Genomic DNA, 13,769 nt, shown 5'->3' with positions numbered 1-13,769 from the left:
GGCCTGGGTTTTGAATACATGTTGCTTGGGTGTCAGTTCGAGAAACAGAGATATCGATTTGACCAAGAAGTACATTGTACGCTGGCATTGATTGCACTTTAGCAAAAATTTCACAAATGGCTTATTAAGAAGGCCTCCCTCTCTGATCGTTTAACCCATCACTTCTCATCTGGCCATCCTGAAAAATGTTGATAACAGTTTTTTTTTGAAAATGCTGAACATAGATCTGATTGCTCTAGATTAGTAGGTTACAGGTTTGCACCTTTTGGTGCATGTACATGTTCATGGAAAACATGACAATGGTATGTGGTTTGCATCTGTCCATGTGGTCAAATTCCTCAATGTGATTCTTACACTTCATGCTGAGATGAGTCACAACTTTCAAATGTTTACTTTGGGAGGGATCGGTCACCATGGTGACTGCAGATGGGTCAGGTTATAAAACTGAATAGAGAAAAAGTTCAACCCCCATCGTATTATTTGATTGGTGGTAAAACTCTCAATGTGCAGGACACAGCTGTAGATACAGCTTGAACTTGAAGGGGGCCATGGGTGGTAGTCTTGATGATAACAGGTTTATATATGTTTGTAATAAACTTGTAAATTCAATTGAATGTACAGGTTTATAGTGACATCAGAATCACTTGATAAAGTACATGCAGCTTGGTCAACACATGCACTATTATTTGATAAAGAACATTCACCCCCCCCCCCCCCCGCCCCATTATTTTTGAGAGAGGCATACTCATTGAGGCTCAGGGTATGGTAAACATCAGGCCTGTATGCTTTATTTTTGAAAGGGCAAGGGCACCGTGACATTTTCTTTTTGATTAAGGGCACCCTCTATGAGAAAATTGTAAATTTCTTCTGTAGTATTCAAGGGCACTGAGGCAATGACAAGGAGGCTTGGAGACGATCGCTTTTGTTGCCTCCTTAGAGTATCAGGCCTGAAACATGTAAATGAACAGTTGATATTTCAGAATTGTCATCTCATTTTTAAAATGTACTCTTCCGATTATCACAATCTTAGAGAATTATCTAAGACTGTTCTAAGTATTCATTGATGATGGTAATTCTTGTCAGAAAGGTTCAAGATAAAATTTGTTTGAACTGCTTTCCATCATTGAGAGGAAGGAATTAACATAGTATAACACAATTTTGCATTTGTACTGTTTTTCATGAGGCCATGGGTTTTATTAACATGTGTTTGTATTCCATAATATTAGCAGCTTCGTTTGTTTCAGTTCAAAGTTCAAATTCCATGCTGCTTTGCATTTTTTGACAGACTGAGAAAAAAAGAAAAAAAAAAGGGAAAAAAAAGGAGCGAAAAGAGAAAGAAAGAAAAGGTACTCTAGCCTTTAAATGCTGTTGGATTATTCACCGAACTTATCCCACTTTGCCACTAATTTGTAAACCGATCATCAAAAGGGCACTCGTCATCCCTCTGAAGGAGTTGCAATCGAATCCCTCACCCTCCCAGTGACTCACACCTCAGCAAATATCACCATCCAAAAACCAATTTTCGGAGGTTCTGGAAAATGTCGTAGTAAGAATTCTGGCTTTTGCATCTGTTTTTTATTATTTTTTTTTATGGGGGAAGAGGGGGGATGGGTAGGGGTTTGCGTTTGTTTGGACAGCAAGAATTTGGCAGGATTATTGGCGGATAGTATTTGACAATTCTATCACTTGTAGATGGCGTGTTATAGATTTTTTTTTTATCACCGGACATTTTTACACAAAGTGAGTTGTAATATGTGAAGTGGAGAAATATTTGTTGGGATGCCTTTGCTTAAGGTATTTAAACAAATGAGAGGGACTTTTTTGGGTACATGATAAAGGCTCTATGGGATGATGAAACACGATTCATTTGCTGTTTGTTGCATTAAGCAGATACAATTGCACCATTCACTGTAGAAAATACTGTCTTACAGTCAACAGCAACATTTTACATTGAAATAAAGACGATGCTAAAATGCAGGGCATTAATGTTACTAATGTTAGATGATTGTATGACGATTGTTGTACTTAATAATTTTTAATTCTGATGTAGTACTTAATGTAGCACATTACTACGATACATAACACTCAGTTCTTCCAAATTCATCTGCTGCCCTATGTTGCTGTGAGTTTCAGCACAGAACGCCTTATTGGTTAAATGAACTAAGTAATTTGCGTTACCCAAAGGGCCTGTTAGGTTCCAATTTAACCAGACCTGAGTGAAATTACTGAGATGACTCTTTGATCTCAAGTCATTGCGTACCTTGACTCTTTATTCTCCTGAATCGGTTTCACACTGCTCAACCCCCCACCCCCCAACCCCTCAAAAACATCCTAGAGGATTATTCCTGTGGGGCACGACGGCCAAATCTAATTTTTACCCAATCATCAAGGAATCAGTTTGGCAGCGATTTTTTCCCCCCCGTTCTTCTCTATTCGTTCCTCACGAATAGTGTCGTCTGCACAGATTGCGTTAATTACACCCGTACGGCGACTTGATTGAATTGACCCCAATTCCTCCTGGCGTTCTGGACATTTTGGACAGTTTTGAAAAAAAGAGATTGCTCCTTCATTTGATAGTCGTTCCCTGGTGTTGCAACACATCCTTTCCTGCAGGGCGGTTTCTTCCTTTTCCTTCAGTGCTGCTACATGTACTTGTTGTTTCCCTCTTCAGACGCTGCAGATTATTTAAAAAAGGAAAGAAAAAGTGAGGCCTGCGCCTGATTGTGTTCATAGATTACCGTCTCCCATAAGGAGGGGTAATTCAGTATTTTATCAGTGAATCTGTTTTTCAGGCTGCGTCTCCTTTCTTATGTTGGCGGTAATCAGTTGATCTTTTACCACTAATAACTTCTCCCTTTCCTGCAAGTTTCTTTCCAGATATATATATAAGAATGAAATCACCCCTTAGGGTTTGCCTTAGTGTAAAGTCTTGTTATTCTATGGCCTATTCATGTACTATGCTGGTTCTTTTTCCATGGTTGATCCTCACTCGGTACTTCTGATAAATATTTATGGGAACCGTTCTTTTTGAGAAACCCTTTCAAGAGTGTTTATATGTTGATACGTTTAGTTTAAAATCACTAAACTAGTGACCAAGTCTGGTGAATGTTTTTTCATCGAGGAGAAATTCTTTTTAAGTGTAAATTTTCAAACTTAAACTTCGTACATTATTTTCAATGAACGTTTTGGCATGAAGCTTTTTATATACCGTACCTACGTTTAACTGAGAAGGTATTTAATGGCTGCCACCGGCATTCTTGTGATGTTCTGTTCCCTGTGTGCAACCAGTCATAAATGCTGATTCTTATTCATTAAAGGGGGCGGGCTCTCACTCCCCCCCCCCTGTTTCATTATCAGTTTGATTACCCTGATTGGAGTTTTCCCTGAGAAATACCCATAGAATTTAAACGCGACTCTATCAGTGCTTAATTTTCAATCTTCTCTTTGAAGAGCATGCACCTCCATGTAAAATACTAGTCCCTTATTGTTATGGAGGCAACAAAGGCATTTGCCTCCATGTCCCTGGTCATTGCCTTGGTGCCCTTGAAATGCTCATGTAGAAATTTACAATTTCCTCATAGGGTGCCCTTTACCAAGGAGAAAATCCCTTGGTGCCCTTGCCCTTTTTAAACATGAAGCATACAGGCATACTTCTACAATGAATGTTATTTATTTTCATACCTGTCAGCCTTGCTTGTCAAAGGGCAGCCGTATTCCCGGGGAGCGGCAACTGCAAATGCAAGAAAAAATAGTATCGATTTGAGGCTTATCCAGGCCAAATCAAATAACGCTAATGCGCAATTCGTGTACGGAAAAGTAGAACAACACTTTGAGGGCCATAGTCTTAGGAGGCAGTTGTGTGGTGTTGTATCAATATGGGGGAGAGGCTTGTACGATAAACATGAAGGTAGAAAGATGTGCTTGTTTTGACTTGGAAGACACTCAGGCATTGATTGCTTGCAGGGAGACTCATTATCTACGGGCTAAATGGCATTGATTTAGTTAGCCAGATTTTTTTACTAGCCACAACTCAATCCTGTTTCAAATTTTGTTGATTGAATTGAAATATCAAGGGTAGGATTTTAAACTTTGCATGGTGTAAGTACAACTAAGGTTTGCGGTAACACCGTGTGAGTATCTCTTTTTTACCATCTCAAGAATGTCTTGAAGTGTTCAGGGTAATTTTGTGCACAACAATGGAAAGAAGTTGGGATATATGCACATGTAGTCCTACTGAATGGCTTAGATTTGTTATACATTGACTTTGTTGAATACAGACTGCATGGCAAATTGATTGCACTCAATAAATCAGGAGGAAGAGCATAAACATATTATTTATTTGTTTATTATTTATACAACAATGTACATGAAAATTACAAAAATTCTCCCCCAAAACATCAAATCTAAAAATCACAAGGGATATCATATATATCCAGATTGTATTTTGGTCATAAGACTCAATTGCCACTTACTCGGTGGTTATGGGGGGTCATGGAAACCCATCATGGAAATTATTGAAGTCATATCTTTGGTCTGTTAAAGTCATTGGAAATTTGCAAAATATGTCAAGCTATTTACAAGTCAAGGATTTGGGTACTTGAAACACCGCTATGGTTTGTTCAATTTATTTATTGGGTCAAGTAACACAAATTGCTGGATGACCTGCAGAAATGTAACTAGGTGTTAAAGAGAAATGTCTCAAGTGTTTTTTTCTCTTCTTCTCCTTCAAAAATTGTAAGAATTTAAAATGTAGGGCCTATGGAATGGTTTCAATGATGCTGCAGTACAATGTAGTGTGGTTCACGATGTAGATTTGTAAACTAATAGGCCTATTGAAATAAATTTCCTTGGTGGAAATTTCACAAGGTTCAAACTCTCACATATTTGCACAGGTCAAGCTCTGTTGATTTAAATTATTGTACGGACAAAAAGAATGCACTGAATTTCTTCTTAAATGTGTACTGGTAGCTCAAACGAATACAAAATATGAATATTTCTTTGTCAGTTACTCATCTACAGGGTGTAGTTAATTTTCCCAAGCTAGGCTGATTAGCTAACTGAGTCTTAAATATTTCTGGGGCTACAAATGTTGATTGCCCGGGTATGCGTTTACTACAACTTTGTTGTTGTAGCAATCAGGGCCTAATTTCATAGAGCTGCTAAGCACAAAAGTTTGCTTAGCATGAAATTTCTTCCTCGATAAAAACAGGATTACCAACCAAACTTCCATGTTATTTTCAGGATAGGCAAACAACAGCTGAATACCAGTAACAAGCAATATGCAACAAATGGAAATTTTATTGGTAATCCTGTTTTAATCAAGGAAGTAATTTCATGCTAAGCAAATTTTTGTGCTTAGCAGCTCCATGAAATTGGGCCCAGCAATGTTCATCGCTACATAAATAATGCGTAATTTAGACACCACTCTCGGCCTACCCTCATTATAGTCAACCAAAGTATGACCCTTTGAGTTTGACCCAACAAGTAAAGAAGCCTGGTCTTTGACCTCAAGTGTAATAAAAACAGCTCCCCATGTAGAAAACAATAAACACTACCCATGTCAGTAAATAATGATGATGATGATTTATTGTCCTGCGTTAAACCAATGGCATCCTCTGTAAACCATGGCTGTTGTAAAACAAGGTCTCATATTTAGGCCTACACTGTGTGCAGATGTATCATTGGCAAACTAACTTTGCAAGTTTAAAGCTTGGTTCATACTTCCTGTTAATGCGAAGACAAAGTGAATTTTAACGCCACAGGACAGTTTTCGCAGCAAATGTTTCACATGAAATGAGCACTAAGTCAACTGTTGCGAAATATTCATTGCGATGTTGTGACGTCAACAATTGTGTGGCATTCACAGGAGGTCATGTTCGAATTTGATAGGTTGGGCTTTTATATCAACTACATGTAGATTAGTGCTTATTATTTACAGCGACTTGTAGACTAACATTTTGTGAAGTTTGGGCTTATTTGATGTGCCATATTCTCAAGAGAACACCACATATTTAGGCTACTTAATTGCACATTCATGAGAAAATGATCTATAACTATACATTGTAGCACCAATACTTAAAGATTTAGCAAAATGATATATGCCTACAATGAACAAACAATTCAAGATATTTTGTACAGAAAAAACTCCCTTTTTATCATTCAGTGAGTACCTTTTGAGTTGATGATTAACTGTATGATTTACAGACTTCATTAGTATTGGAGTGGCTACTAAACACAGCACTGACCTCCTTGTGTCACATACCATCCTAGCTAGCCAGACAAACACCCAATTACCCCTACATTGATTGACCAGCTGTCTTGGCGATAAGACTCTAGTTAGAATATCCTGGTATGTGGCCTATTAACACCTTAGACCACCATTACAGCAGACAGATGGTAACCTCATGAGGTTACACAAATCCCTGTTTTTCAGAATGTGAGCAGTTCAGTGATAAAACTAGTATCTTACTTACGATTTGAACTATTGGGGGGGGGGGGGTAGTTAAAGGCACTGAACACCTTTGGTATGTGTCAGACCAGTATTTTCACTTGGTGTATCCCAACATACTGTATCCATAAACTAACAATATTCTCACTTGGTGTATCCCAAATTACTATGCATAAAATAACAAATCTGTGAAAAGTTTGATCCAATTAGTCATTGAAGTTGCAGGAGATAAAATCAAAAGAAACAACACCCTTGTTGCACAACTTTGTGTCCTTTCAGTTGCATAATACAAGGCTTGAAGTTTTTTAATATTTGAGTGAACACAGGTACATTACTTCAGAGGGAGCCGTTTCTCACAATGTTTTATACTATCAACAGCTCAGATTGCTTTTTATCAAGAAATTTGTTATGCTGGTAATTATTTTGAATAAATACCAATAGTTTCCAGTGCCTTTAACTTTAAAGCAGTGCTTCAATATAAGTGACTTTCACTGCATCGTTCCTATGAAATCATCAAGGCGTCAGATTTAGTGTGACAAAAACGGACCTCTGTGTGAAATACATGTATGAACTCTGAACAAGTGTATTAAGATTGCTATACCATTTTTCTGTTTACAAGGCTGCCAATCCATAACTGTATTATGGTTTTGTATTACTAGGCCTATATGGCAACCATCCCATGTAGGGTTTTTCTTTCAATCCAGGTGTTACATTTCAACAAAACCATGTTTGCAAAAAAAAAGAAAAAAAGAGAGAGAGAGAAAAAAAGAGAGAGAGAGAAAAAAAGAGAGAGAAAAGGGGGCCTTCCACTTAATTAAACGTCCTTCGGCCGCCTCTCTTTCCATCGCACTTTCAAAAACCATTCCTCAATTACTGTGTAGCTTACATGTATGCCGCCACTTAAAAAACCTCCCAACAAAGTCAAAGACATATAATTCCAAGGGTATCACATATCCTATAAATCAATAAGGCCAATGGTGTGGAATCGTTTGCAATATCATGGTTTTTAGGGAGGGTAGAGGGTAGCTGGTATATGAAGTGGTAAAACCCTTATAATTGATAATGAGTCTCCATGTACAACTACAGTTATAAATGTTGAATAAGGCGGTTAGTTCCGTTATCAGTGAGTCACGCTTTTATCAGGAACCGCTCTCTCAATAATAAAAAAAAGTGCATCTTTTGGGAGCCTTTTAAGCATTCAAGTGTGTGTGAAATGTCTGCATGTTGAACCCATCATAAGGATGAATGATCATGATTAATATTGTTGTAAAAATGATTGCAGTTGATCACCCAGTAGAGAATTAGAAAGGGAATGACATTCAGATGGCAGTATATTTTGTCAAGTGCTGTGTGCAAGGAAGAGATGGATCTTTTGGCTTCTGTTTTGCTTGAAAACCCTTTGATAACTCAACCTGATTAGTCACTGTGCAGTTTTGTGCAATTTCAGCAAACGATCATGGTTTAAGTTATTATAAATAGTAAATTTGCGGGTACAACCATGTGTAAAATCTCTTTTGAGAGGAGATCATGGTGTTCTTATTTGCAGACCCAAGACAGTTCCACATACATTGAATGCTCTTGGATAGGCAAGACTGTTCCAAAGATGGCTAGAAAGTTCCAATGCTTGAATGAAGGGCAATACTTTGAGCAAAATTACCCTTTTTATGGAACCAACTTGGCAAAGAGCAACACCACAAGCTTGAAATGGATTTCTATCATCATCTACATGATCTGCTACAATTGATTTGTTTACATTGGCCTAGATTTTGTCTGTATTATTGCACCACCCTGCAAATATAAATTCCCAATGTCATTCAAGTCTTAAAGGCAGTGGACACTATTGGTAATTGTCAAAGACTAGCCTTCACAGTTGGTGTTTCTCAACATATGCATAATATAACAAACCTGTGAAAATTTCAGCTCAATCGATCATCGCACTTGCGAGATAATAATGAAAGAGAAAAACACCCTTGTCACACAAAGTTGTGTGCATTTAGATGGTTGATTTTGAGACCTCAAGTTCTAAATCTGAGGTCTCTAAATCAAGTTCGTGGAAAATTACTTCTTTCTCAAAAACTGTGGTACTTCAGAGGGAGCCGTTTCTCACAATGTTTCATACCATCAACCTCTCCCCATTACTCGTCACCAAGAAAGGTTTTATGCTAATAATTATTTTGAGTAATTACCAATAGTGTCCACTGCCTTTAATCGAAAGAAGAGAGAGGGAGGGGAGATTTAAATAAATGTCTCCTCCCTCCCTCATCCACATTTATTCAAATTTATTTGGTTTCCCTAAAGTACTTGTTGAGATAGCTTGTGTACCAATCCATTTCAATCCCCGGCAACATATGTTTCCAAGAAGTCAGAGAAAAAGAAAATCCCACAAACCGAAGGAAATCGTTTTAAGTGTATTAAAGTCTTGGAAGATCAAACTGTGAGATGATCGTTGCATTCCTTTTGGAGAGTACATTCATCACGTCTTGAATGTATCAGGTTTCAGTCAGGTACATGACCAGTAACTGATTGAAGTGATCAGAAACGATTGATATTTTTCTTATAAAATATGACAAGGTTTTTTTCCCATTCCGGTTTCTGTAGAAACGATTCAATGTTTTAAAATCAGCTGGCCTACGGTAATTGAAATTGCCATTGCACTTATAATTACGTTTCAGCTGTTTATAAGAATTCTGTTCACCTTTCAGGCCTTTTTTGTGGTCTGAGATTAAAGTCCATTTCAAAAGATTTCTACCCAAAGAAAAATGCATTACAACTAATAGGCATATGTTGGCAGATCTATGGGGCAAAACCTGTAACTACGTATAAGTGCATAGCACATTTAATTTGGCCTCAAACTAAAATTAAAGATACATAGTGTAGAGACTTGTGTAATGTTTCATCATTTTATTTTTTAAATTTTTTTTTTGGTATAAGATACACTGTTTGGACATGAAACACATATCGTACATACAAAAAACGGACATGATATTCTTCCTACTTTAGTCTGATTTACGTTTTGTTTTGTTGCCGTTGGAGAAATTAGAAAAACTGTGATTAAATAGCCTTAAAACTTTAGTAAAGCCTACATCATTCGAACATGCAGGTTAGCTCTTGAACTGAATAAAATTGTCCCATTTTTTTTCCAAGGACCACATATCATGCATGATGAAAGGGAAATGTAAGTATGTACAGTGACAACGCCACGAATCTGTTTTAACATACTGTGTAAAGTGCATTGGGGGAATATAGCACCTTGCGACGCTAGATGTTGATTATCAAATCGATCTTACAAGAGTGTACTGTGTGCATAGAGAGCCCCCCCGGACAGCTTTGGATGCTACTTGAGGAGACAAGACAATTCTTAAAGCTAAAACACAGAAAGAGTAAAATTCCTGCCATGGGACAAAAAGAGGGGGGAAAAACAAAGAAGAAAAATACCTATCGGCTAATTTTGAATGTACTTGCAAGGGCAATTTCTATGTCATTGGCAAGCTTTTAGTTTCCCGTCAGCTTCACCCTGCAGTAGGTAAACTTACAACCACTTCATCAGGTCTTGGATTGTAGGGAAGAAATTTGCAATTCCAACCGACCGAGGAGAAACGGTGAAGATGAGGAAGGGACAAGAAAAAAAAAGTCTTGTGCCGAAAGCTATTAAAATGACAGGCAAGAAGGACGAGAGGGTGGGATTTGTAAAGCACCCCGAAGCGAGCATAATTGTCTGAGGGAAAAATGATCGCTCAAAATCAACACCTTTTGCCTTGACGGGTTCTACTGGCACTTATGGTTTTATCACCCGTCCCTCATCTTGGACTCATTCCTTTGTATCATTGGTGAGCATCTTGGAGACATGTTTTTATCACACCTCCCATGTTGCTCTCCCTCCCTCGCAACTCCCTTGATCTGAAGCTTCTTATGAATCTATATCTATAGACGTCTTCTTGTTAGCCTGGTTAAAGGCACTGGACACTTAGTAAATACTCAAAATAATTGTTGGCATAAAAACCTTACTTGGTAATGAGTAATGGAGAGCTGTTTATAGTATTTAACACATTGTGAGAAACGGCTCCTTCTGAAGTAACATAGCTTTTGAGAAATAGGTAATTTCTCACTCAAATATTAAGCCTGATGATGATGGGAGAAATGCAGGTACTCTTGTTTCCAATATTTACCATTTTCTTTGGAAGTTATTGTTTTCTGTTAGAAGTCAACTGAAGCCAAGAGTTTAAACAAACTGACAGGGGAATCATAAAACTTAATGGCGACTGAGATGATTTATGGAAATGTTATTCAATGTTTACAGTCTTAAAGTACCAGACATATGGTATTTAATCTAAGATACTTAAACAATTTAAGATACTTAAATACAAAGATGGATTGAACAGCTGTGGTTTTAAGTGTCTCATAGGACTTTTTTGATCCTGTATTCTTGCAGCATTTTACATGCATGAACACAAACAGCCACATATACTAACTACAGACACGGGTTTCATTTTCTACTATACACAAATTCACTAGACATAAAAAATACAATCTTAAAGCACAAATACTTTTGCAGGCAAAGCGAAAAAGTAACCAACTGGTTCCTATCAGAAAAATTTAACTGGCAGTTAGAAGGGAAAACGTTTATTCTTTGAAAGTCATGCCATTGCAAAGGATTACAAAAGACATACATGAAATCATGCAAATATTCACTTGTGTAGAAAAAGCAAGACTCCATTAGGATTGGGGCTAGAAATGTTATCTCTTCATTTTAAATAATTTGTGACACACAAATAGGCTCACACATGTTCATGTAGTGTTCATGTACCAGATTGAAATGTTTTTATTTCTACAATTACAATGTCTCTACATACCTTCAGGTTATGCATACATGTATGTGACCAACACCTGGGCCGTGACACATACATGCACGTACATTCACATGTAAACTTGGCTGCAAGTTTGCAAACATGTATCTTTCAAACACATTTTGAAGAACAACATGAGGGAGAAAATGGATGAGCTCATTAAACAAATGGTTGTAATTCCAACTGCGAGCGGTCGAGAGACATCTTTCCCTGGTAGATTCATCTTTCCCTGGTTAATTCATGACTACTATTTACACTGTGTGTCATCGCTTAGGATTGATGGTATCCTGGGTGCGTGGGGTCACTGTGTCATTGTATGCTATCTTTGAGAAATAGTCCTCTGTGTTAATAAATAAGAGGGTCTACTTGGAAACATGGTCAGGGGTCGATTTCACAAAGAGTTAGGACCAGTCCTAACTTGGGACTAGTCCTAGGAGATGTACAAATTGCAATGATAGTCCTAAGTTAGGACGAGTAACTGGTCCTAACTCGAGATAAGACTAGTCCTAACTCTTTGTGAAATCCACCCCTGGAATATAGAAGTTGTCATGAGTCAAAGGCGGTAACTGAATTGCTATTTAGGCTACAGCTGCAGTTGTTACTGAGGGTGTTGCTCAGGACAGCATATACTTCAACGTATGATGAAGTAGCGATCCAGCTGTGCTCTGTACCTGTTGCTGTTACCACCCATGCCTGATACTTCACGATTGCCTCCATGCCCCCTGGTCATTGCCTTGGTGCCCTTGAAATGCTCCAGTAGAATCTTACGATTTTCTCATAGGGTGCAATTTACCAGAGAGAAAATACCTTGGTGCCCTTGCCCTTTCTAAAACGAAGCATACAGGCCTGACCATCGATCCGGACATGGTCTTATACTGGAATTTGCTTCGAACTGCTATATATGCATAATGTGTACAATGGACATAAACTATAAAATAAATTTACATGTACTTTACATACTGTTAATACAGATAATTGAAGACATAGTGCTACAGCGAAATCAATGATTTTTGTTCAGCTGTTTCAAACTATTTGCATCATGGTAAAACCATAGAGCTACACTATAAATGATCTTTGAATTTCAAAGATCTACTTAACATTCAAATTTGCTGATTTTTAACCATTCGCCATTCACCAGTCTTGCTACGTGTTTTCGGCATAGCATAATTTGTAAAGTACAATTTTCTGTTTGACAACTGTCTGAAACGTGATGATGTTGTTATATGTACCTTTCCCTTTAAGCTTGGCAAACAGCTTTATTTGTAACCGAGTTCTATAATCCACTTTACATACATGTACACTACAAGAAAAAAAATACCAATATCAATTTCACAATATTATCAAAAGGATAATCCCAGATTAATATTATATGGAGCGGGTTAGGCCAAGTGAGGGGTAATCAATTCATATTTATTTATGAATATATGGTATGATTTTAGGTTTCCATTCATGGCTTTCTGTGATAAATATTATCATTGGAATATGTTTTATTGGAAGTTTTGGGGAACGGCACAATACCAAACAGGCACAGAGCTTATTCAATGTATTATGACTGCAATGGTGTGACGTTGGACATCTAATATTTCAAGTATAAACAGGCGTATTCTGTTTAAATTGTAACTCTGAAGTAAATTTCAAGTTATAAGGCAAAAGCCTTAAGTGCCCGCTCTTTCTTTTTAGAGGTTGCCTCCTTTTTGAGATCGTGAAAAAAATAAAAAAATAAAAATAAAATAAAAAGGGATACATTTTAACGATCTCAGACAACAATATAAATTTGCCAGCCGGTTGTCTTAAAAAATGTGTCGGCAGCCATTTTGTAAAAAAAAAAAATTGGCACTCCTCCTTCCTTTTTCAAAAAGGTAGGACACTAAACATGTTTTTTTTCCCCCTAAACCAGAAGGGAAACTTTTACAATGATAACCATCATTGGAATAATGTTCACCATACCTTCACACACTTCAGTTTATTTTCATTGTATTTTTCTCTCTTTTCCCTTTTTTCCCCCAAGGTCCAAACTGTGAATTTGACTTCAGCGAGGGACGATGCACGGACAATCTCTGTAAGAATGGAGGGTCTTGTCGTAACTTCCTGCTCGGTGGGTTCGAATGTGTCTGTACAGGACCAGAGTTTGACGGACAACTTTGTGAGATTCGAACGCGGAACTTCCCCGAAAGCTCCTTCCTGATGTTCCGGTCATTAAATCGACAAATCCGGTTTCAGATGTCATTAAGGTAAATATAAAGAAGTACACACCAGAGTTTTAGTTTGGTTTTACCCTTATATACAGATGTGTATAAGCACTGTACTGTACACTCAGTACTTTCCCAAGTTCTGTGAAAACATAATAACAGGCATATTCCTCGAGTGGGATTCAAACCCACAACTCTTGCAATTCTAGAGAAGTGTAGTCTTCCCAACTAGTCGACCGAGATTCCCTGGTAGCTAGAGGCAATCCTATGTTCTAGCAGCGGGTACCG

At 37.6% G+C, this 13,769-nt stretch overlaps 1 protein-coding gene across 3 annotated transcripts in view; it reads left to right on the top strand.

Moving 5' to 3' along the window:
- Positions 1-13,769, top strand: part of LOC139934119 (cadherin EGF LAG seven-pass G-type receptor 2-like) — a 125,825-nt gene that overhangs the window by 57,964 nt on the left and 54,092 nt on the right. For all 3 annotated transcript variants that reach the window (XM_071928408.1, XM_071928406.1, XM_071928407.1), the window contains exon 4: positions 13,301-13,523. In XM_071928408.1, the coding sequence (XP_071784509.1) occupies positions 13,301-13,523 (223 nt within the window). The remainder of the gene's footprint in view (positions 1-13,300; positions 13,524-13,769) is intronic.

This window comes from Asterias amurensis, chromosome 2 (assembly GCF_032118995.1).
Source record: "Asterias amurensis chromosome 2, ASM3211899v1".
NCBI classification, from domain to species: domain Eukaryota; kingdom Metazoa; phylum Echinodermata; class Asteroidea; order Forcipulatida; family Asteriidae; genus Asterias; species Asterias amurensis.
The sequence above is the reverse complement of the archived record's forward strand: the minus strand, read 5'-3'. Positions and strand labels throughout refer to the sequence as shown.